At 37.0% G+C, this 24,320-nt stretch overlaps 2 protein-coding genes across 3 annotated transcripts; both read left to right on the forward strand.

Moving 5' to 3' along the window:
• Positions 1 to 2,210: 2,210 nt before the first annotated feature.
• On the forward strand, positions 2,211 to 8,196 carry LOC141596409 (uncharacterized). Of its 2 annotated transcripts, XM_074416555.1 has the most exons (8): positions 2,211 to 2,674; positions 3,256 to 3,396; positions 4,502 to 4,729; positions 5,585 to 5,792; positions 6,189 to 6,325; positions 6,813 to 6,893; positions 7,602 to 7,668; positions 7,784 to 8,196. In XM_074416555.1, the coding sequence occupies exons 1-8, from the start codon at positions 2,385 to 2,387 to the stop codon at positions 8,102 to 8,104; spliced, it is 1,473 nt and encodes a 490-aa protein (XP_074272656.1). In that variant the 5' UTR covers positions 2,211 to 2,384; the 3' UTR covers positions 8,105 to 8,196. The 2 variants fall into 2 exon arrangements, with proteins under 2 accessions (XP_074272656.1, XP_074272657.1); XM_074416556.1 differs by lacking the exon at positions 2,211 to 2,674 and having other exon boundaries at positions 3,260 to 3,320.
• Positions 8,197 to 9,750: 1,554 nt separating this feature from the next.
• On the forward strand, positions 9,751 to 24,312 carry LOC141596413 (F-box/FBD/LRR-repeat protein At5g56420-like). The gene is made up of 4 exons (XM_074416560.1): positions 9,751 to 9,913; positions 10,967 to 11,922; positions 23,435 to 23,593; positions 23,890 to 24,312. The coding sequence occupies exons 2-4, from the start codon at positions 10,981 to 10,983 to the stop codon at positions 24,067 to 24,069; spliced, it is 1,281 nt and encodes a 426-aa protein (XP_074272661.1). The 5' UTR covers positions 9,751 to 9,913; positions 10,967 to 10,980; the 3' UTR covers positions 24,070 to 24,312.
• The last annotated feature ends 8 nt before the right edge of the window (positions 24,313 to 24,320 follow it).

Below are 24,320 nucleotides of genomic sequence, written 5' to 3' on the forward strand. Positions count from 1 at the left end.
GTGTCGTATACTGTTTATATATGTTTTCGTTATAAGGTCAACTAGGTTTGGTGCCCGGCTTCGCCCGGGCTACATTTTTTTACCGTTAAATTTTATTTTCAATGAAATAAACTATGTTGGAGTTGTCTAACTCACGCGTTTACTATTAATAATATATTTTTTTATAGCATATCTTGTAATTATGATGAAATGTAAAATTTATTTTCAAATAATGAGACACGTTTACTATCCCGCTATTAATATTATTATTTTCACGACATTCTTTGTTAATATCATTACGTTCACTACTCCCGTGGTTACTATTGTTTCTTTTACTAATTCCTCTATTTTTTTTCTGTTAAATTCATTATTCCCATTAATTTTATCCGACCTATATTTAAATAAATAAAATATTTCCTTGAGTCGATTGGTTATTTAATTGTTCATATTTTTTCTCATTGTTATCACTGTTACTTTCACAACATTCGTTGTTACATTCACTACTCTCACTGTCATTATTATAACTGTCACTACTCCCACATTAATACCGTTAAATTTTATTAATCTCGTTGCTGCTACTATTATTTTTACTACATTTAATTTAATTTATAATTCTATGATGATACTAATTAATTCCATAAGTGAGGCATGTTAATTTTAAGGAAAATCACTATATTATTGTGTTTTCTAAATTTAATTATTTTAATTTAATGTAGTTTCCATAAATATTCTTCATTAAGGCATCTTTATATTATACTTTTAACCAAAACTATATAATATTTACATTGAGGTCCCTTGTTTAGGTCCATCACACGACGCTAACGATTTAAAACTATATAGTATAATTAACGTGTATAGATTTATTTAATTACATGGAAGTCCCTTGGTTTCTGAAATTAATATATAGTACTAGTATTGGTTCCCGGCTTCGCCCGGGCTACCTTTAATTACCATTAATTTTTTTTTCATTAAATAAAATTACTCAAAGTTGCATAATCTATAAATTTATCATTAATATATTTTTTTATGACATATGATAGAATTACGATGAAAGAAAATTTGAGACAAATTCACTATTCCTGCTTTAAATATTTTGCTCTTATTAGTGAAACAATAGTAATAAAATTTCACTATTTGTCCATAATCATTATTACTTTTACTACTCCCGCCGTAATTATTGTTACTGTCACTACTGCCGCATTAATGTTGATAATTTCGTTATTCCCGCCGTAATTATTGTTACTTTAACTATTACCGCATTAATATTGAATATTTCACTACTCCCGTCGTTGTTTCTACCACTATACTAATCTCGCTAATAATATTGTTACTTTTACTATTCAAATGAGTGATTACTATCATATAACTATGTCAATGATACTACAATTATTTTCTTTACTCACGAAATACTTTTACTACTTATGCATGCAATTTTAAGAGAATTATATATTTATATAAATATATTACATATATGCATTAAATCAAATCGAAAGAATTATGCAATATTATATACTATGGAATCTAACTTGAATTATTTATAACCTACTTATATTATATTTTTGTATGTTAAATAATTAACATCTCTATACATCTAATAAACTATAAAGTTTAATAAAATTACATAGATTTTAAATTTAATATATATATGATGATAATAACTAATACCATAAGTGTGCATGTTTATACTAATTAATTATTTTATTTTAAGGAAATTGACCATATTCTAGTCTTCTATAAATATTTAGGAAAATTACCAATCATCTTCTTTCTTTTATTCTCCTTGAAATTGACCATCTTAATTAATTATTTTATTTTAAGGAAATTGACCAACTTAATTAATTAATTAATTAATTTTAAGGAAATTAACCATGTTTTAGTCTCTTACAAATATTTAGGGGAATTATCAAGCTTCTATATAATTTAATTTTAACCCAAACTATATAATATTTGCATTGAGATCCCTTAATCGGGTCCATCACACGGTGCTAGTAATTTAAAACTATATAGTATAATTAATTTGTATAACTTTCTTTAATTACATTGAAGTCCCTTGGTTTCTGGAATTAATATATAGTATTGATTGATTGATTGATTTATTGATTGATTGATTGGTATCATAATAGAATTGGACTTACCAATCTGACTCCCTCTTATTCCTTGGAGTGTACCCCAAATCCATTTCCCATCCTTGGACAACTCGGAACTTGGACAACCCGGTCATTCAAGAGACTTACCCTTCAAACACGAAAGGAAAACAACACGATCCGTTACATTCCCAAACAAACAAAAACCAGACTGAAACGTGTACTTACTTCATTAACCAGTCCAATCAAATAACCCTCCCCTCCCCCAATCTCACCCCCCCAATCCCCACACTCCCAAATCCTCCACCACCATCACCGCCTATGTCGCCGCCGCCCGACGGCGACGCCGCTACATGCACTGCCATACACGATATCGACTCCATTGATTCCGATGACCACCTCGATTGTCCGCATTGCCGTAAATCCGACCACCCCTCCTCCTCTCCTTTCAACTCCTACGCCATCTCCGAAACTGATATCTCCGATAATCTACGCCGCATCTTCTTCGCTTCTCTCAAGGCTTTCGGTATCGGCGCCGGGTTAAAAGGCGGTTTATCGCTTTTCTCGCTTCTCGCACGCCTTAGTCGCCGGAATTCTGCGAAATTTAAAAAGTGAGATTTTATACCTTCGTAATCTTGTACTCTCTCCGTCCCAATGATTTGCTAAATTTTGATTAAAATACGAGGAATAAAAAAAAGTAAGCAACTGATTGGGACGGAGTAGCTCAAAAGTCAAAATTCAGTGACAAATTTAGCATGTATTTCCTATGTTTCATTTAATTATATTCTTTTTCGTTTGTCGCATATTTTGAAAACGTAAACAATCGAATCAATTATATAAGATCTTCACAATTGATTGATATTTGCTAAAATAAATGACAAATTTAGCAAATACTTCATCCGTTTCAGTTTAATTGTATGCGATTTTTGAAAATTGTCAGTAGCATATTTTGAAAAACGTATACAATCAATCAAATGGAATATTATTCCTAAAAAAAAAGGTTTGATTTGAAGTGAAACTAAGTTCCTTGGAGGATTTTTGAAAAAATTGTAGTAGTAAATTTGAGGAAGAATTAGGAAAGGAGCTAATTAGATTTGGCGGAGTTTCCAAAGTTAGATTTTGGATTTTTTAATTTTGATTATGTTTGTGGTAATTAGCCTCGGATTTTGATTAATTGATGAAAATTTGACAGGAATGGTGGAGGATTATCAAGTAGTGAGGAGATTATATCAGTGATTAAGGAAACTTTGCGATATGGTTTGTTTCTCGGTACTTTTGCGGGGACTTTTAGTTCTGTTGATCAAATTATTGCTTCTTTTGGTGGTCATCGTAGGCAAGTGTTTTTTCGGAATCTCTGTTAGTCTTTGTTATTGTTAATTCGTTGTCCCCTAGTTTCGGCTTGAATGGTTTGGTTTGAGCTCTTTTGCTTGCAATTAAGTTTTCAGTTTGAATAATTATATGTTATGCGTTGTAGTTTACAGAACAAGGCTGTATTTTTGTCAGAAAAATGTACACAAGATCTCATTTGAAATCGTCTCAACTCTTTACATGCTGTATGGTTCATTTAATACCAGCTATAGAGACAATGATGTAAGCTTGAGACGGTTTTAAGTAAGACTAACTTGGAATGATGTCCTTTTTGTGAGTATGTAAAGTCTTTGAACTATTTTGTACATGATCATATTGTGGAACTGCGAGCACATATACCAGCATATTGGTTTCTGTCTTGTCCTGCCTTATTGCCATCCCGATGGCGATAGGTGAAAGAAGTTATTGTTTGCGGGATATTTGATAAATCACGAAGGTGGTGGGACAAGAGATGAGACAAGACACTGACAGCGGGGATGACTCTATGCCTTGGAATACAGGGTCCTTAGACTTGTACTCCATATGTGTATAGTACTCCGTAATATTTTCGAAATACTAAATGGAACAGCTGAAACCTAATTTTATGGATTGGCAGTGACGGGCATCAAAATTTTTTACTGATGTACATGACTACATGAATCTGTTTTACTCTTTGGTGCTTTAAAATTATTGATTGACAACAGTGAATCACAGAATCGAAGACACATGTCAATCTAAACAAAAGGACAGAATTTGATGTTAATCTTGCAGTTACTGATCTAAATAATGGTATACTTCGTAATTAATGTATGTTGTAGATAACTTAACAATATTATGTGACTCTCTTCATTGCCATGCTCGCCTACCCTTTTGCACTTAACAAATGAATTGATTTTTTGAGAACTCAAACTCTGTCGTAGAGTACCCAATCATATTCGACGCCTGCTTTTTATTGTTTTAATCTGAATGCATACAAATAAAGTCTGTATGCTGCTCATACAAGTTCAGTAGACCTGTGAAACAATTCATTTTTTCATGATTGTGTTGGTGATAGAAGTTGATGACCTGATGCTGAATTATTGTGTTTTCAGGACTGCAAAATGGAGGGCATTAGTAGCAGGTGCTATTGCTGGGCCGTCAATGTTATTAACTGGGCCGAATACGCAGCACAATAGTTTGGCTATCTATATTCTCATGAGAGCAGCGGTATTGGCATCTCGCTGTGGAATAAAGAGCAGGCGATTTGGGCGCATTTGCAAACCTTTAACGTGGGCGCATGGAGATGTTTTCCTCATGTGCCTCTCATCCTCCCAAATTTTGTGAGTATCTTTTCTCGTCATACCAAGCTAGGCATCATAAATCATAATACACTTGAATTCTTGATGGAAAATCCGTCTGAATATATACAATTAAAAAATAGATGGAGGAAAATCACTGTGTTTTAAAGTTGTATTTTTACTTGAGGCATTACACATCCAAGTATTAGTCATGTGAAATGCTAGCACAAGCTGCTAGGTTTGTGTCCAATTCCTTTTGAACATGAGTATTGCTTTGTACGTGTTGTCATGTTTTCAGGTATCAACATGTTTTTCTGATCAGCAGTGTTGGAACCAAACAAATGGTTCACTAATCCTTAATGTCCTACTAAACTCTTCTGATTTTTGTATATTGTAAAAGTAACAGTCGGTTAAATTCTTGAGACAATTATCAGTTTTAATCATCGGGAAAAAATCTTTCTGTGTGTGGAAAAGTTGTGCTCATCATATCCCTTTACCTTGTTATGAACAAAATAATCTTTAAAACATTGGGTTAATATTCTTGCTGTTGTTAGTAGTCTCATAATTAGGTTTTTCTTGTGTGGCTATTTGCTCCACCATAGCTAATCATTCTCCTTATGAGTCCTTATTATGTCCATTTTATTAAGCTCTAATGGAAATTTCCTTTTACCGATGAAAAAGTTGACAAAATTTATTTCTTTTATCATCTTGCAAAGAGGGTGAGATGTTGCAATTATTAGAAAGTAAAATTATTCATGGGTTTCACCAAAAGTGGGAATTGTTTTGTAAGATCGCAAAATGGTGGGAATATTTTTTGTTCAAGTGTCCTTTGTGATGTAACTTTGTCATCTTTTCCTCGAAAAGCTATATGATTTAAGCAGGGATGTCCCTTCTCAGGTCTGCCTACATTTTGAAGCAAGAATCTCTTCCTTCATCTTACAAGTCGTTCCTCAATAAACATGGCGCAAAGGATATGTCCATTCTGCAAGGCGTGAAGCAGCTTGCAAGTGGGAATAAAGTTTCTAGTCTGGAGGCAATAGAGAAATTCTACAATTCTCTTGGTGTAAACATCACCCTGGATCCAGAAATGAAAGTCCCCTGCACGGTATACATCTTTCAATACCACTTTGCAGTTCACATGATTATGCGAAACACAATTGTTGGTTGGGAATAATAATTTTTTTATGTATTCAAAACACTAGTTTTTGCTTCTAAACACATATATTATGTGTTTTTAGTCATATCATGGTTATTGGTTCGTTTTACTTGGAGTTTCTACAATGAGCGACACGGTTGCATGTCAAGTATTGGATTTGGCTGTGTTCTGATTTTTCTAAATGTTTATAATGAAGAGGCTAGGTTCCATACTCATGTCTCACTGTCGATTATCATGTTTTTTCTCAATCAGCTATTGCAGATTTCAATCAGATTTCTCAATTAGTAATATTTTTTTCCTCAATTTGGTGGTATTATCTGACTATCACCTCTCTAAATCATTCAGATGGTACATGGAAACCAATCGTGTGAGTCCCATTTCATCTCCTTTCTCGTTCAAGCATATAAAAGAGCACTACCAGTTTACCTACCAGTGTATTTGGTTCCAGCTCTGATCGTCCATCGTCAAGACTTATTGAAAAGGTAATCTTTTGAAAATCACTTAATAGCTTGAGTCATTGTGGGTGACTTTTTAAGACTCTCGGCAATATGGTGGCTTATCATGAAAATTCAGTGTGTGCCTTTAGACTCTGTTGAAAATGTCTATGAATGAATGAATGAATTCTAATGTAATGGAGATCTGGTTCACTTCAATGTACTCGAGACCATCTGTCTATACAATTATCCTTTTCCCTGTTCACAACCTATTGTTACTTAGACTCAGTTAGAACTTCGAAGCATGTAACAGTGGGACACAAGTTCTTGTCCAAGTGTTGGACTTGGCTATCTTACATAAAAAAAAGTCATGTTGACTTTAAACGTGTCTAACTGTCATATTCATGTTCGAGTGTTGAGTGTTTATGGCATGGCAAGGTTGACTTGAAATAATACAAGTTGATCTACAAGGATAGATTGTTGGTACTTAATAACTTATCTGATGCTTCTATTATTATTATTATTTTTGTAACAGACCTTACACAATTCTGTGGAAGAGTGTTTATGGCATGGCAAGGTCTAGCTTGTTCTTATCTACATACTGCGCTTCTGCCTGGTATGTGTTTTCTACTATAACCTTCCCGTTAAATTGTATGTGCATCTACACGTGTGCTTGTTTTTCCAACGAGGATGTTTTTACTACCCTTAGCTTGTGACTTCAGACAAGAGTGGACCATTCCAAAATAATTTGAATTGAAGATTCCGGAAGGAAACATACGAGTTTTTGTTTTTTTATAGGTATATATCTTCGGAAACAGCCTCTCTAACACAAGGGTAAGGCTGCGTACATCCGACCCCCCCTTACCCCGCAATTTTCGGGAGCCATTGAGGCACTGGGGTAATGTTGTATATTTCTTCTTAATTATTCAACACATCATTTGCTTACAACATGATGAGGTCTTCACACAAACAAAAGGATGGATTTTTATTGTGAATTTGAGAGATCCGCTGTTGTTGACTAAATCATGTTATGAGAACTTGTCCCATGGCTCTAAATCTTGGTTGTCAAATGTTGTTTTTGCACGTACATGAGTTTGACACTTGAACACTTCTTTTTAAAGCCTAAAACATAATATATATTTTTTTTTGTTTTAATAAAAATGCCGAATCCAACACTTGGATACGACCCATGCCTGCTTCTAGTTGAGTAGAGTACAAAAATACAACTAGGGAAAGAATATGAACTGCATTGTTCTCATCACCTCCATCTTAACCACAACTTCATTGGTTTAAATTGGTTTTGGAACTTTTTTTTTTGTTACAGGATGTGGACATGTGTTCTCTTCAGGATATTTAAGAGATGCAACATTCCGATGGTGGCAATGGGAACAGTATGTCTAATACTCCACTTTAAACACTTTGGGATGACCCTTAAAACCGAAAACTTTGAAACATCATGTTAGCATTGCCTGGTATTTTCTGAAATGGTATTGGCTTTTGTAACAGTTCCCAACTGGCCTTGCATTGGCAATCGAGAAGAAGAGTAGACGGATTGAAATATCATTGTATTGCTTAGCTAGAGCTATCGAGAGTTTTTTCACATGCATGGCTGACATCGGATACTTGCCTCAATCTCTAATGGAGATTAAAAGAGCAGATGTGGTTGTTTTTAGCTTGTCAACTGCTATAATTATGCATTGCTATTCGCAGGAGAGGGAAGTTTTTAGATCCAAGTACCTCAATGTTCTGGATTGGGTCTTTGGTGTACCGCCTCCTCCTTGTTATACTCCTCGGTATAAAGATACCGTAACTAGCAAAGAATTTTAATTTATACTCTGTAATCTGTATATGAATGTTAGATTTGCCGATTTTCGCCCAGGGCAATTTACTTCTTGTATTGCTTTAGGAATTCGTAAAAAGTCCAGGTTCTTCAATGATGGCGGAATACTTGCATTCATTTCCTAGTGTAGTCGAATCGGCAGCCATGTTAAGAACTCCATGATAATATCATGGGACTTGCCAATTTCTCTACTATGTAGGCATTGGAACTCCTTGAGAATATTGAATACCAATGTTTCCCTAAACAAAAATTGGCAACCGGACAACTCATTTTGTAATTCACAAGTTTCCGAATTGCCATGTTTTAGAAAGGGTGACCAAATCACCAAATAACTATTTTTCTTTTAACTACGGAGTAGAGTTAATCATCGGCGGGGTTCGGCTAGACACGAGCCGTGCCTAACCTGAAAAATTTGCCCAACGGGCCTATTTAGTGCTGCCCGTGTCCATTATAACGGGCCATCTACTGCTGCCCGTACCTGCCCAACCAATGTAGCGGCCCTGACCGTGGGCCTGGTAAAGAAAAAGTCGGAGTAACTATGTCTACTAAGTAAAAATTTTGAAGTACCAACGCTCTATTTAGGCCCTCTTTGTTTCTCTTTTAATTTCCTTCCATTTCTTCTCAATGTTTCGGATTTTATTTTGAACTATTTAGCAGTCCTAAGTCCTAATTCCTAAATTTATCCGGAAAAGTGAGTGTTTGTTTAGGCCTGAGGGTAGAACTGACAATTCTGACCCATCCTGAACCCAAGCAAACCCGACTCGGCGATGCTTCGTAACCCGACACGACCCGATAATCAGTGACCCGAACCACACCCGATCCGATTTTGACCCGACCTCGATATTAACCCGATTAAATTGATGACCAGATAATTATTAAACTTAATATTGATAAAAGTGAAAGCGATTTAGTTTTTTAGATTAATACGTTTGATTTAATAATGAAGTAACTCAACCAAATAATGGTTAAAAACTAAATTTAGGGCTTGCCTGGAATCCATGGAATTATTAAGGGGGTAAGTTTTATTGGGCGATAGTTACTGGGGAAATTAATTAATGGGTAATGAGTTCCTTGATGATATGTTTGGCATAAGAGTAATGATTAGTGGGTAGATCTTTTACTCCCTTAATCATTACCCAGGGGGGAGGGTGGGTAATGCATTACCCCTTCACAAGAGTAATAATTCCAGGAGGTGAATAATTACCCGCATACCAAACATGAGAAATACACCTCGCATATTATTTGACCCAAAATAACCAGACCTGACTTGACCAGACCCAAACCTGACCCGATTGCCACCTCGATGGCTCTATGTTTTTTTTTGGTACTTAAGAGGGGCAAAGCCCCGTTATCTAACTACTAGCTATTACACGGGGAATAGCTACCCCAAGAGGATATCCTCTCTAAGAATGTTTCGCAAATCCGTAGGCGGATAATCTAAGAATTGTACTATCGTACTAGCTTGTACTCCTCGGTTAGCCATAAGATCAGCAGCCCTATTCGCCTCCCGATAAGTGTGCTCCAACTTTACCTCCCAATGAGGTTCGGCTATAAGCTTCTTGCAACTTTACCTCGATGGCTCTATGTGAGGGGAGTAAAAATGATTAGTTGAACGACTCGAATCGGACGGGGAGAAAAGAAAAAAAAGACGATATACTGTCAACCACCGTCTTAGTTTGGGCTAATTTTTAGCGCCACCATCCTATCCCTACGCAAAATATTGATTGCGATCACCAAATTCCAAACGAACTCGCCACTGGTTCTCTCGGAAATTCGGATTTAAAGTTCTTCTTCAGGTTAATTTTCCCTTCCTCTTTATTTTTTGAGGTTTTGCTATTTACAATTCAATCTTGATTATTTCTTATTTTGGAGACGAGTTCTTGTCTAAAATTTGAATCAAGTACTCCTTCCGTCTTATTTTTTTGTTTACATTTAATTTAAAAGTTAACAAATGATTGAGACGGAGGGATTAATTAATTTGAAATTATTAGTGGGTCATGGGTAGTTTGTTTTAGATGGAAACTACTCCCTCCGATTCTTAGGAATTGGCCTATTTGGGATAATTCCGAAGAATTGGAGGGAGTACTAAGAATTTCTTGGCACACTATTTAAGATTATGCTATTTGATTGTCAATGCTGCTAATTATTAGCATTGAATTGAACTATTGATTATCTTGATTAGTGAGCTAGGTTTTCCTCTGAATTTTGAATTAACCAGTTAGTTATTATTAGCACTGAACCTTGATTATTTTGAATTAAAGATAAACAAATGATTGAGTCGGAGGGGGTATGCATAGTATCTAAGATTCTGCTATCTGATCATCAATCTTGTAATTATTAGCATTGGACCTTGATTAGTTTCAGTTTAAGATAAACAAACGATTGGGACGGAGTGATACCATCGTATCTAAGATTCTTCTATCTGATCATCAATCTTGTACTCCCTCTGTCTCGGTCATTTGTTATCCTTTTCCATTTTAGGTGTCTCAGTCAATTGTTGTCCTTTCTATTTTAAGAATGAACTTGATGAGCAATTTGATCATTCACACTCAAGTTATTCCACTTGTCATTTAGTAATTGACTCCCTCCTCTTTCCTTGGTCTTTGTGCCAAAACCAAAGGACAACTGACTGGGACGGAGGGAGTAATTATTAGCATTGGATCTTGATTAGTTTCAGTTTAAGATAAACAAATGATTGGGACGGAGGGATGCCGTAGTATCTAAGATTCTGCAATCTGATCACCAATCTTGTTGTAGTAATTATTAGCACTGAACCTTGATTATCTTGATTTGTGAGGTGGATTTTCCTCTGAAATCTGAATCGAGATTTTATTTTAAATCTCTGTTAGGTAAACACTTGAGAATGACGAGATTAAGGCTACAAAAGCGTTTTCGTTCTTCAAAGGATGATTTTGGTCGAGATAGATTGAGTGAAATGCCAGATGAAGTACTTGTTCACATTCTTTCATGTATGCCAACTTTAGATGCTGTTAGAACTGTTTTACTTCGTCGATTTGGAAACCTTTGGACTTTGATTCATACTCTTAAATTTGACATCCGCGAATTTCTTCATGACTTTTATGTTCATTGGGAAAGCAATGAGCCTGACCAGTTCTACCTTTTCACCCGCAATGTGCTTCTGCTTCACAAAAGACTCTCCATTGAAAAATTTCATCTTTGTGTCGAGTTCGACTCTGCTAATGACAGAATCAAGGCTGCCAATGATATTAAAATGTGGTTGAGGTTTGCGTTGGATAGACAAGCCAAGGAAATCAAAATCTGTGATAAATCCGACGTTTGGCTTGCTAGCAGTTCAATCTTGCCCAGTTTCAGTAGTCAGTCTCTGGTTATGCTTAAACTCGATAATTGTGAAATCGAGCCCCAACTTCAAGTCAAGTTGGGATATCTAAAGAAATTATTGCTCGATCATGTTAAATTGTGTGACGAAGCATTTCAACAGTTTATATCCGGGTGCCCTTCCTTGCAAGAACTAGGTATTGTGAATCCTACTTGGCTGAAGAAATTGAGTTTTCATGCTCCAAACATTGGTAAATTATCTTGTGTGCTCACGGATGGTTCTGCACGAGATAATCCTTTGTTGATTGATTGTCCCAACCTTAAAAGTTTGGATTTGGAAGTCGACGGAAAGCCACCAGAGATCATTGATGTTTCTTCTCTCCGTGATATCTTTATCAAAAAATTTATGTATGCTATTGACGATTATGACGAACGTACGATGCATAAAATGTTTTTGGGAAAGTTTGAAGGTACTGAAGTTCTCCGTTTGTCACGTCATGCTTCTGTGGTATGTTCTTCGCTCTTTCTTGGAACATATCTTAGCTTCCTCCAATTAACTATCAGTCCTCATTGTGGCACTGCTTATTGTTTCCGTTTGTTGGGTTCCTTATGTTGATGATAACATGCCCATTTGATTTGTATTATCTTAGTTTACCTTTTCAGGATTAATGATGTAATCAAGCTTGGATTAAGAAGTGTTGAAGTTGTTATTAATCCCATTGTAATTAGTCGTGTGTCATCTAATGTACAAGTGAGAAAGTTAAGTATAGCAGAGTAATAGAAGCAGTCCAGATGACTGTTGCTTTAACAAGTAAACAGCTGAGTGGACTGAGCCACAACTCGTAAAAACTTGAAGCTTCTTTTCTCTTTCAAATGCTTTCACGTGACTTATATTTTCAAAGAGAAATTCAGATTTTTATTTAAGGAGGTAGTATCCAATAAAGAATGGTTTGAATTATTCAAAATATTTCCTCTTTGTGCAAATTCTATCCCTTGGTTTTTAAGAAAACAAAAGTTCCTTTTTGCCATTTTTGTGATTACTTGTCACCTTGTGACTTGTCTCACATCCTTTGTTTTCTGATTTTGCATGAACATTTAAGGTTATCTTTCAAATCTTCTTTCTCTATTCTCATCTTTGCAAAAGACTCCTCTTTGGTGCAAGTGTTTGGGTGGCTACTATTGCTCCTCACATGCAAAGCCTTTGACCCTTCAAAGCCCTTCAAAACCCTAGCAATCCCTTCACTCACCTCCTCTATATAAACCGTGTGCCTCTTCCATAAATCCTCAAGACTTTTCTGATTTAATTTTTCCAAACTTTGCAAATTGTTTTAAGAGTTTAAAACCGTGTCTTTGCAAAACCGTTCAAAAGTCTTCAAGTGTCTTTCAGTTTCTACGATCGTGCTATCAAGTTGCTTTTATATACTAAACTCTCTTGCTTAAAAGTGTTGATCTTGTAAAAGTTGTCCACCTCTATTCTTTGTTAAGAATGTGTTAGTGGAAACTTGATCCTTTACATTTTAAGTGTGTTAGAAGAGTTTAGGACGGAGTAGTCTTTTACTCTTGACAACCGGAGTAGGTTGTGAGTTGGCAATCGGAGTAGATTGCGAGTTAGCTTGTCATAGAACGGAGTAGTTCTTGTACTAGCTTTGCAACCGGAGTAGGTTGGCGTCTTTTATTACAAGGGTCTTTTAGTTGTCGGAGTAGATCACTAAAGGAAAGTAATAAAAAGGTAGATTGGACGTAGGCACTTTAGTATTTGCCGAACCAATTCAAAAATCTCGTGTTCATTGCTTATCACTTTATTTCCGCTTGTTTATTTACTTTGTTTGTTTTGTTTCGCTTAAACTCGGAAGCAACAGATTCATCATACTTTGTCGTATTTGGTCCGCATAATACTCCACAAACCGAGACAAATAGATACGATCGAACGATTGTTGCTTTCTTACTTCAAAGAAACATTCATCGCGATACTTGTTCAATCTTTCAATATTATTCAAAGTATCCTTTAATCTCTTTTGTTCACTTAACTTACTTTAATCCAATAAAGTTGAAGTTAAAATTTTTAAAAGAGTACCTAATTCACCCCCTCCCCCTCTTAGGTACTTGAATCCATAAACTCAACAATTGGTATCAGAGCCTCGTGCTCTTGATAGAGGCTAATCCCCTTAGAGTTTGATTCGTGGGTAATGGATTCCGAGAAACACTCCAAGATCCCGGTCTTTACCGGTTCGAATTTTGGTTGGTGGAAACTCAAAATGGAACATTACATCAAAAGTATCGATTATCAATGTTGGAACATCATCCAAAATGGACCTCTTGTCATTGAGGAAACCGATATTCTTAACGGTTTCACCAAGACAAAAGAGGAAAGAAATTACAATGAGAACGACTTCAAGCTTGCCGAAAAGAATTCCAAAGCAATGTCGATTCTTCAACGTTGTGTTGGTGAGGGGGAAGTTAGTCGAATCTCCGGGTGTCCTACGGCTAAATCTATTTGGGATTCTCTTGTACTTGCATATGAAGGGACGTCCCAAGTAAGAAAACACCGTATTGACCTTCTCATGCAACAATATGAAATGTTTAGAATGTCAAAGGACGAGTCTTTAAATAGTTTCTCTTCACGTTTTTCTTGTATTATTAATGAGCTTCAAAGTCTAGGAAGGAATTTCGAGTCCGAGGACATCATTCGAAAAATCCTTCGTAGTCTAACTCCTAAATGGCAACCTAAAGTCACCGCCATAGAGGAAGCCAAAGACTTGTCAACCCTATCTCTTCATGAACTAATGGGATCACTAATGGCTCACGAGTTTAATCTCGATAAGCATTCTAGTGAGTCATCAAAGGGAAAGAGTCTCGCCCTCACATCTTCTCCAAGTGATGAAGAAGATGAGGAGGAAGACGAGTTTGCTATGTTCACAAGGAACTTAGCCGGGATGGTCAATGGACAAGGTAACAAAAGGTTCACTAATAATTACTCGAAAAAGCGTTTTCCTAAGAGACGACCTACTTCCACCGTGGGATGCTTTAAATGTGGTGACAAAACTCATCAAATTAAAGAATGTCCCAAGTGGGAGGAAATCAAATCTAAGGAAAGAAGAGAAAAGGTTAAAAAAGACTATAAACATAGAGTCATGAGTGCTATATGGGGAATGTCCGACTCCGAGGAAGATGAGGAACTCATCGAGGAGGAACTTGAGGCTAAAATGTGTCTTGCAAATCATGATAAAGATAAAGTCTCAAAAACCTCAAAATTTGAACACCTAAGATGCCTCATGGCTAACCCCGACGATTCCGACTCCGATTCCGACAACGAGGTAAATCATCTAAAGGCCAAGGCTAGAACTTACTCCAAAGAGAAAGTATGTAAGCTTCTTGATCAACTTCTTGATAAGTGTCGGTCACAAACTAATAAGCTTGATATAATGCAAAATGAGATTGAGGAAATTGCTCAAGAGAATTTTAATCGAAAAATGAACTAAAAGCAACAGATCACATTCTTGTCACTTCTGAGGCATATAATGAAGTCAAAAGAGTCAACAAGTTAAACAAGCATTTGACTAAAGAACTAGAGCGTCTTAGGTCGACACCCACGGACGTCTCTGACCTTGAAAATGTCAACACTACCTTGGTGATGCAAGTTTCCTCACTAACCAAGGAACGTGATGATCTTTTGAAGGACAAAGACGATCTTGAAAATGAGATCTATGACCTTGTTGTTGAAGTTGTAGACTTAAGAGAAACAGTCTCTAAGACTGTTGCTTCTGACCACGATTTAGACAAGTTTAAAAGAAAAGGTGAATGGTTGGAAAATGAAAATGAGTGTCTTAAGAGTGAGGTTGTTTGTCTCAAAAATGAAATAGAAGATCTCCATGATAGGCTTACCTTCTTTCAAAAAGGTATGCCCGAATGTAGCACTTCTAGCTCTTCTCCTCACCTTAGATCCGATGAAATCGTTGATCTAAACAAAAGACTTGACAAGATGACATGTAAATATGAAGAGTCCAAAGAAAAAATCATATATCTTGTGTCTAAGCTCAACAACCACACCCATGACTTCATTGTTGAGAAAAGATTGTCCATAGAAAGTGACAACGATGATGAACTTAAAAGAGAAAAAGAAAAGAATTTGCATCTTCTCTCACGTGTCCATGACTTGACCAATGAACTTGTTAATGCTAAGAACATCACTGAAAAATGGGAAGGAAGTCAAACCGTGTTAAACTTCCTCACGAATCAAACCGAGAAATGTGACAAAGTTGCGGGTTTGGGCTTCAAATGGAACAGTCGGATGATTGTTGCATCCGAAAGCCTAAAAACGATTTTAGAGGAAGGAAGTATGTAGGTCTTCCCGAATACATCATTTGCAATTATTGTGGTGACAATGGTCATGTTTTTAATGGATGTTCAAAACGATTTGATGACATTGACAAGAACACCAAAGCATTAAATGAAGTGAACATTAAGAAAGACACCACAAGTTATGTTGATCACAAAAAGGGACCCAAATTCATTTGGGTTCCTAAACTCAAAAACTAATCTTGTGTAGGGCTTGGTGAGAGGCGGCCGCAATTGGTACTTGGATAGTGGATGCTCTCGTCACATGACGGGTGATAGAAGCCAATTCCTCTCACTTAAAGCGTATGATGGTGGCACGGTAAGGTTTGGTGACAACAAGAAAGGTGAAGTAATTGGTATTGGAAAAGTTGGTAAGTCATCCTTACTTTGTGTCGACAATGTGCGGCTTGTCAAAGGTTTGAAACATAATCTCCTTAGTATATCTCAACTTTGTGATAAGGGTAATGTTGTTGAATTTCATGCTAATATGTGTCGAATTTTTGATGCCACTACTAATGAACTAATACTCGAAGGAAGACGTGTCAAAGATGTTTACTTAACTAATTTGAACTCTCTATCCGGTCACACCATGTCTTGCATGAGTGTAATGAACAATGATCCTTGGTTATGGCATAAAAGGTTTGGTCATGTTAGTACAAAAACTCTTAATACCCTTAAAAGACTTGATTTGGTTGAAGGCATTCCTAATATAAAATTTGAAATTGATAAAGTATGTGATGAATGTGCTAGAGGTAAACATGTTAAAAGTTCCTTCAAATCCAAAAGAATTATGAGTACATCTCAACCTTTGCAACTTTTACATATCGACTTGTGTGGACCAATGAGAACTAGAAGTAGAGGTGGTAGTCGTTATGTGTGTGTCATTGTTGATGATTACTCTAGGTTTGTTTGGGCACTCTTCCTAAGCTCTAAGGATGAGACATTTGATGAGTTTCTAATTTGGTTAAAGAAGATTCAAAATAAACTTGGTTTAAAACTTGTTTCAATGAGAACCGATCATGGAACCGAATTCGAAAACTCATCATTTGGTGCTTATTGTGATGACAATGGTGTAGACCATAACTTCTCGGCTCCTAGAACCCCACAACAAAATGGTGTGGTTGAAAGGATGAATAGAACCCTTGAAGGAATGGCTAGAACAATGTTATTAACTAGTAAGTTGCCTAAGAACTTTTTTAGGCAAGCGGTAAATACCGCTTGCTACATTTATAATCGTGTCATGATAAGGAGTACTTTAAATAAAACCCCTTATGAATCATTGCGTGGAAGAAAACCCAACATTTCATATTTTAGATGTTTTGGAAGCAAATGTTTTGTTCACAACAATGGTAAAAACAATTTGGGTAAGTTCGATCCACGTAGTGATGAAGGAGTATTTATTGGGTACTCCGATCATAGCAAGGCCTATAAAGTTTACAATAAACGAACCTTGTTAATTGAAGAAAGCATCCATGTCATTTTTGATGAATCTAGTGTGCTTGGACAGGTACAAAACATGGATAATGATGATGAGGACGATGACGATGAGTTTGAGATTGGTCTTGTTCGAAAAGACTTCGTGTTCACGGATGAAGAAGCTCCCGATCAATTGCAACAGACACGAGACTGTCACCTTCAAAGGAGAGCAGCAACTCGGGGGAACACGGAGTACTTCGATTCCTCTCTGGAAGCAACAGACCCAACGATCGTTGCTTCTACCTCCGAATCAAGAAAACCAAAACAGTGAGGATGAAGAACCTTCCAGGCCAATAGCAAATCCAATCATGGATCGATGATGTTGAGGGGGAACAAGAAACTATTGTTCCAAAGAAGTGGAAACATCAAAGCTCTCATCCACTCACTAATCTCACAAGTGATCTCAACTCGGGAATTCGAACAAGATCATCCGTCAACCATCTCGCTCACCTCAATGAGTATTGTGCCCACAATGCGTTCCTTTCTCAAATTGAACCTTCAAATATAACAAACGCCTTGATGGATGCGGATTGGGTACTTGCCATGCAAGATGAGCTCAATCAATTCAAAAGAAATGAGGTATGGCACTTAGTCCCTAGACCGCCTAATCGTACCGTCATTGGTACTAGGTGGGTCTTTCGCAACAAGCTTGATGACTCGGGTGAAATCGTAAGGAACAAGGCTAGACTAGTGGTGCAAGGCTATAACCAACAAGAGGGTATTGATTACGATGAAACCTATGCACCGGTAGCTAGACTTGAAGCCATACGATTGCTTATAGCTTTTGCGGCTCACAAAGGTATTAAACTCTTCCAAATGGATGTCAAAACCGCTTTCTTAAATGGATATTTGGAAGAAGATGTCTTTGTAGAGCAACCACCGGGTTTTGAGAACAATGATTTGCCTAACCATGTTTTTAAATTAGACAAAGCTCTTTATGGTTTAAAACAAGCACAAAGATGTTGGTATGATAGATTGTCTAAATTCCTTATTGAAAATGGTTTTAAAAGAGGCTCCGTTGACAAAACATTGTTCTTGAAGCAACAGTCAGACGAACTGTTGGTTGTACAAGTATATGTTGATGACATTATATTTGGTGCAACAAATGAACTCCTTTACTTATATTTTTCGAACTAATGAAATCGGAGTTTGAAATGAGCATGATGGGTGAGCTAGGATTCTTCCTTGGGCTCCAAATTAAGCAATCAAAGGATGGAATCATGATCCATCAACAAAAGTATATCAAAGAAATGCTTAAGAAATTTGGGATGACTAATGGTAAGCCTCATGATACACCTATGGTAGCCGGGTCCAAATTGGACAAAGATGAACTCGGTAAGAATGTTAGTGATAAGGTGTATAGAGGTATGATAGGCTCACTTCTTTACTTGACCGCAAGTCGTCCCGACATTCTCTTTAGTGTATGCTTATGTGCTAGGTTCCAAGCAAATCCGAAAGAATCACATTTCAAAGCCGTTAAACGAATTCTTCGGTATTTGATTGGAACCCAAAATCTTTACCTATGGTACCCCTTATATTGTCCTTTTGATCTTATAGGCTTTTCGGATGCGGACTATGCGGGGTGCACGGTGGATAGAAAGAGTACCTCCGGAATTGCAACGTTCTTGGGTCCTTGCTTGACTTCTTGGGCCTCAAAGAAACAAAACACGGTAGCTCTTTCTACGGCCGAAAGTGAGTACGTTAGCGCGGCACATTGTTGTTCTCAACTCCTTTGGGTAAAACAACAACTCTTGGATTTTGGTATTATTTTTGACTCCATTCCTTTAATGTGTGATAATACGAGTGCAATAAATATTTCCAAAAATCCTATTCAACACTCTAAAACCAAGCATATTGATATTCGTCACCATTTTATTCGTGATCATGTGGAAAAAGGACATATTAAACTTATCTTTTGCAAGACCGAAAATCAAATTGCCGATATTTTTACTAAGCCACTTGCAAGAGAACATTTTGAGAAATTTAGACTTGAAATTGGGTTAATTAATAGCTTGTGATTTTTAGTATGAGTTTTACAAAATTCCTTAATTGATTAAATTAAAATTGGATATATGTTATTAAGTGTTCTAAGTGCATTGACATCATGTTTGGACCAAAAATTGACACCGTATTTGTGAGTCGGTAATCACTCAACCTCATATCTAAATTTACGTTTATTATATGCTACCTTGCGTTTTTATTTCGAGTGATTGAATTTGTCTAGATGGGCCAACTACCTCACTTACCTCATTAAATGGGCCATTAACTACCCCAACACTCCTACCTATCCCTACCCGTCCAAACTACCTAAACCCATTAACCCTTCATCTCCCAAATCCACAACTTCCTCATATCACCTATCCTAACCCACCATGGTAAAAACATCATTTAACACACCCATTAAACCCACAAAAATTACCTCCCTACCTGTCACATCCAACCCACCGACATCACCAACTCCAACCATGCCTCCTGTCAAAACTTCTTACGCCTTTCCTCCACAAACCTCAAACCCGACTTCAACAAACCCAGATCCACCTAGCCCTCAACCATCACCAAAACCCACTGATCCACCATCATCCGACAACACTCCCATCGCCTCAATGGTAGGAAGACGCACTCGTGGTGGTCGGAAGAAAAGCTCCACTACTCCGAGCTCCTCCTCTGAACCGGTTACTGTTATGGTTGAAGATGTTGAAGATGAAACCGAATTTGACTTGAATGATAATCCATCGAAATCCGGCGAGCCTGATTCGACTCCGGCGAAAAAGAACAACAAGAGAAAAGAAAAAGCCTCCTCCTCTCAATTACCCCCAATCTCAGAAAATGTTGAACAAAGTAACATTGACAATCCCATTGATGATATCCCAATTGAAAATCCGAATGAACCTACCCGGAAAAAAATCGAAACCTTCAAAGAAAAAGCTTGTTTACCTTGCTCCTTCGGATCCGGTCTCCCTAACCTCGAAGTGGGATCTAGCCATGGTTTGGGCTCACCTTGAGAGTCTCGACCTCCCTACTTCCATTTACAAAAATTGTGAAAGGTTGATGAATATTAAAGCAATTCACTCTCCTCGGGTGTATAATCAAAACTGGTTCGAGCCACCGGCTTTCCACTCTGTCCGTGACATGGTTTTAGCTCAAGGTTGGGAGAAGTTGTTGGAAATGCGTGAGCCGGTATTTGTGAGCGAAGTGATTCAATTCTTTGCAACGGTACGGGTTGATAAATCTGGTGAATTTGTTACAGCTAAGGTGAACGGTAAGCCTCTAAGACTGACTCAATCTGATTTTGCCAATGCTCTTAATATTCCAGTCGGAGGTTATGACCAACTCCCCTCTGAAACTTGGGTAGCCTTACCATATGCCTCCCCTCTTAGCATTGCTCAAACCGTTTGTCCCAAAATTGTCTCCCCCGGACCCGTGAGCAACACCCAAATCCCACCTCCTCTTCGAATTATCTTCAATATGCTTTGTAGGTCAATTTACCCGTCGGGTGATAGAGGAAAACTAACCATTGCTTTACAATATTTAATCTATCACATTGCTACTCATAAGAAGGTGAACCTAGTCGGGTTAATGTTCAAACGTTTTCATCTTATTTCGACCAAGCTTCGTCGACCTTCTACTCATGTGATTTACCTACCCTATAGCATGTGGTTGTCGGTTGTGCTCAAAGCACAAGGGGTGTTGGTAAACACTAGCTTGGGTTCGTTGGATATGTGTGATACTATGAGTGATGGGCAAATGGGGAAGATGTTGATCAAAATTGAGAATGATGAGTTAATTTCTGTGAAAATTAAGAAGGACCCGGAAGTTGGGTCATCTAGTCAAGGGAATACGGGTAATATGCGGGATGTACTCAATGCCGTGGCTGAGTTGGGGGCGTGGATTAGGGAAGATGCTCGTCAAAAGGACTTAGCAATCTCGGCCCTTGCTTCCTCTTTGGACCTCATCCGTGGTGAGGTGGATATTATTTCCACCCTTGTGTCAACTAAAGAGGTTGGTGAAGATGCTATTGTGGATGATGATCCGTTGGGTAGTGGCTCGGATGGTGAACAAGCCTCCTCTCCTTAGCCTTTCCATATCCTCTCGGCCTATTTATCCTTACCCGTACCCCCTTATTTTGTTCCATCTTGGTTGTGCCTCTCTAAGACTTATTTTCTTGCTTGTTATTTTGAACATTTGGTGGTGTATGTTAAACTTTGTTTAGCTATGTTGAACTTTGGTTAGCTTATGCTTAATCCTTGTTTGTGTTGACTTTGTTACCTTGTCACACTTCCATGTGTCTTTTTGTGTTTTCTTATGACTATTTGCACTCTAATGCTTGTGACATCTCTATCCTTTTGATGATGTCAAGAGGGGGAAAAGGTAAACTCATGCTTTAAATCTCTTTGCTTATTGATTAAACTAGTGGCTTGTTTAACCTTCTTAGCTTGATTCTTGTTTGGGGCAATGTAAAATTGTCATGATAGTTTGATTCTAGCTTTTGCCCTTGGTAAGGTAATATTGTCCCTTCTCTATCATTTGATCTTGCTTGCTAAAATCTTGAATTAAGATGTTTACATTGCTCTTACATTCGTTTGGGGCTTGTCATCATCAAAGGGGGAATTTGTTGGGTTCCTTATGTTGATGATAACATGCCCATTTGATTTGTATTATCTTAGTTTACCTTTTCAGGATTAATGATGTAATCAAGCTTGGATTAAGAAGTGTTGAAGTTGTTATTAATCCCATTGTAATTAGTCGTGTGTCATCTAATGTACAAGTGAGAAAGTTAAGTATAGCAGAGTAATAGAAGCAGTCCAGATGACTGTTGCTTTAACAAGTAAACAGCTGAGTGGACTGAGCCACAACTCGTAAAAACTTGAAGCTTCTTTTCTCTTTCAAATGCTTTCACGTGACTTATATTTTCAAAGAGAAATTCAGATTTTTATTTAAGGAGGTAGTATCCAATAAAGAATGGTTTGAATTATTCAAAATATTTCCTCTTTGTGCAAATTCTATCCCTTGGTTTTTAAGAAAACAAAAGTTCCTTTTTGCCATTTTTGTGATTACTTGTCACCTTGTGACTTGTCTCACATCCTTTGTTTTCTGATTTTGCATGAACATTTAAGGTTATCTTTCAAATCTTCTTTCTCTATTCTCATCTTTGCAAAAGACTCCTCTTTGGTGCAAGTGTTTGGGTGGCTACTATTGCTCCTCACATGCAAAGCCTTTGACCCTTCAAAGCCCTTCAAAACCCTAGCAATCCCTTCACTCACCTCCTCTATATAAACCGTGTGCCTCTTCCATAAATCCTCAAGACTTTTCTGATTTAATTTTTCCAAACTTTGCAAATTGTTTTAAGAGTTTAAAACCGTGTCTTTGCAAAACCGTTCAAAAGTCTTCAAGTGTCTTTCAGTTTCTACAGTCGTGGCTACTGTTGCTTTTATATACTAAACTCTCTTGCTTAAAAGTGTTGATCTTGTAAAAGTTGTCCACCTCTATTCTTTGTTAAGAATGTGTTAGTGGAAACTTGATCCTTTACATTTTAAGTGTGTTAGAAGAGTTTAGGACGGAGTAGTCTTTTACTCTTGACAACCGGAGTAGGTTGTGAGTTGGCAATCGGAGTAGATTGCGAGTTAGCTTGTCATAGAACGGAGTAGTTCTTGTACTAGCTTTGCAACCGGAGTAGGTTGGCGTCTTTTATTACAAGGGTCTTTTAGTTGTCGGAGTAGATCACTAAAGGAAAGTAATAAAAAGGTAGATTGGACGTAGGCACTTTAGTATTTGCCGAACCAATTCAAAAATCTCGTGTTCATTGCTTATCACTTTATTTCCGCTGTTTATTTACTTTGTTTGTTTTGTTTCGCTTAAACTCAGAAGCAACAGTTCATCATACTGTCGTATTTGGTCTGCAGTAATACTCCACAAACTGAGACAAATAGATACAGTCAGAACGATTGTTGCTTTCTTACTTCAGCAAACATTCATCGCGATACTTGTTCAATCTTTCAATATTATTCAAAGTATCCTTTAATCTCTTTTGTTCACTTAACTTACTTTAATCCAATAAAGTTGAAGTTAAAATTTTTAAAAGAGTACCTAATTCACCCCCTCCCCCTCTTAGGTACTTGAATCCATAAACTCAACACCGTTACTCCTCTATTACATAATTACATTAATTGAGAATTATCTAGATTACTGACTTCCATTTCCTTCCATTACAGCTATTCCTCCATACAATACAATATATGGAGCTTTTACAAATTAGATGGAAGCGTGTCGTTCTGGAATTGCAGGAGCTCTCGCAAAACTGCCTCTTAGGCATTTATCATTTGCTAAGAACTTTAAAACACTTGGAAGAACTCGTTATATACACCACCGAGGTAAATGTATTCAGTACTTCTTATTTATATAATCTGATCCATTTGCAACGTGTAGTTTTAACTGATTGTATGAGACACTTGAAAGAACTCATTATATACACGGGCATGCGTTCCTGTAATGCCTTTTTATGACACCATGTCACAATTGCAAAATGATTACTAATGATACAAAGGCGTCACTCGGTAAAAGAATGTCTCATATAATAATCTTAAGCAAGACTCTCATATAAGAATGTTCGAGTTTAAATAAGCTTATCCGTTTTAATTAAGTGTTACTCTTTTCACCTGTACATCAGGATTTCAAAGCCAGTACTGTTTCCCTCCCTTCGGAAATTTCTTCTCGTTTTGAGACGCCACAACTTAAGACTATCACCCTGCACGGCTATGGGAAATCTTGGAAGAGTCGGCTTCAACTAGTTGAATTCTTGCTCCAATGCACAGCTGTTGTGGATAAGTTGGTCATTATTCCCCATTAAGCCTTGATTGAAGGAAGCAGAGGCAAGTCTTGATGTAGTATTGTTTTTCAGGATTCTGTTTTACGTACATAATTGAAGTTGGTTCCCTCTAATTCAGAGTTCGCCCTCTCTGAAACAAACGGGTTTACCTCGAAATGTTTAGTTTTTGAGCCATGAATCCATGATTGATAGAGGGTTACTCCGTCCATGACACTAACCGTCTTCATTCTCTTTAATTTAATTGGTAAAATTGTTTTTTTTTTTTTTTTTTT

Source organism: Silene latifolia, chromosome 8, assembly GCF_048544455.1.
Source record: "Silene latifolia isolate original U9 population chromosome 8, ASM4854445v1, whole genome shotgun sequence".
In the NCBI taxonomy this organism is placed as follows: Eukaryota; Viridiplantae; Streptophyta; class Magnoliopsida; order Caryophyllales; family Caryophyllaceae; genus Silene; species Silene latifolia.

Coding starts and splice junctions, on each gene's coding strand:
- LOC141596409 (XM_074416555.1), top strand. CDS start 2,385: ATGTCGCCGCCGCCCGACGGCGACGCCGCTACATGCACTGCCATACAC. Junction 4,730..5,584: donor CTCTCATCCTCCCAAATTTT/GTGAGTATCTTT, acceptor GTCCCTTCTCAG/GTCTGCCTACATTTTGAAGC. Junction 6,326..6,812: donor CGTCAAGACTTATTGAAAAG/GTAATCTTTTGA, acceptor TTTTTGTAACAG/ACCTTACACAATTCTGTGGA.
- LOC141596413 (XM_074416560.1), top strand. CDS start 10,981: ATGACGAGATTAAGGCTACAAAAGCGTTTTCGTTCTTCAAAGGATGAT. Junction 11,923..23,434: donor TGTCACGTCATGCTTCTGTG/GTATGTTCTTCG, acceptor CTTCCATTACAG/CTATTCCTCCATACAATACA. Junction 23,594..23,889: donor TCGTTATATACACCACCGAG/GTAAATGTATTC, acceptor CCTGTACATCAG/GATTTCAAAGCCAGTACTGT.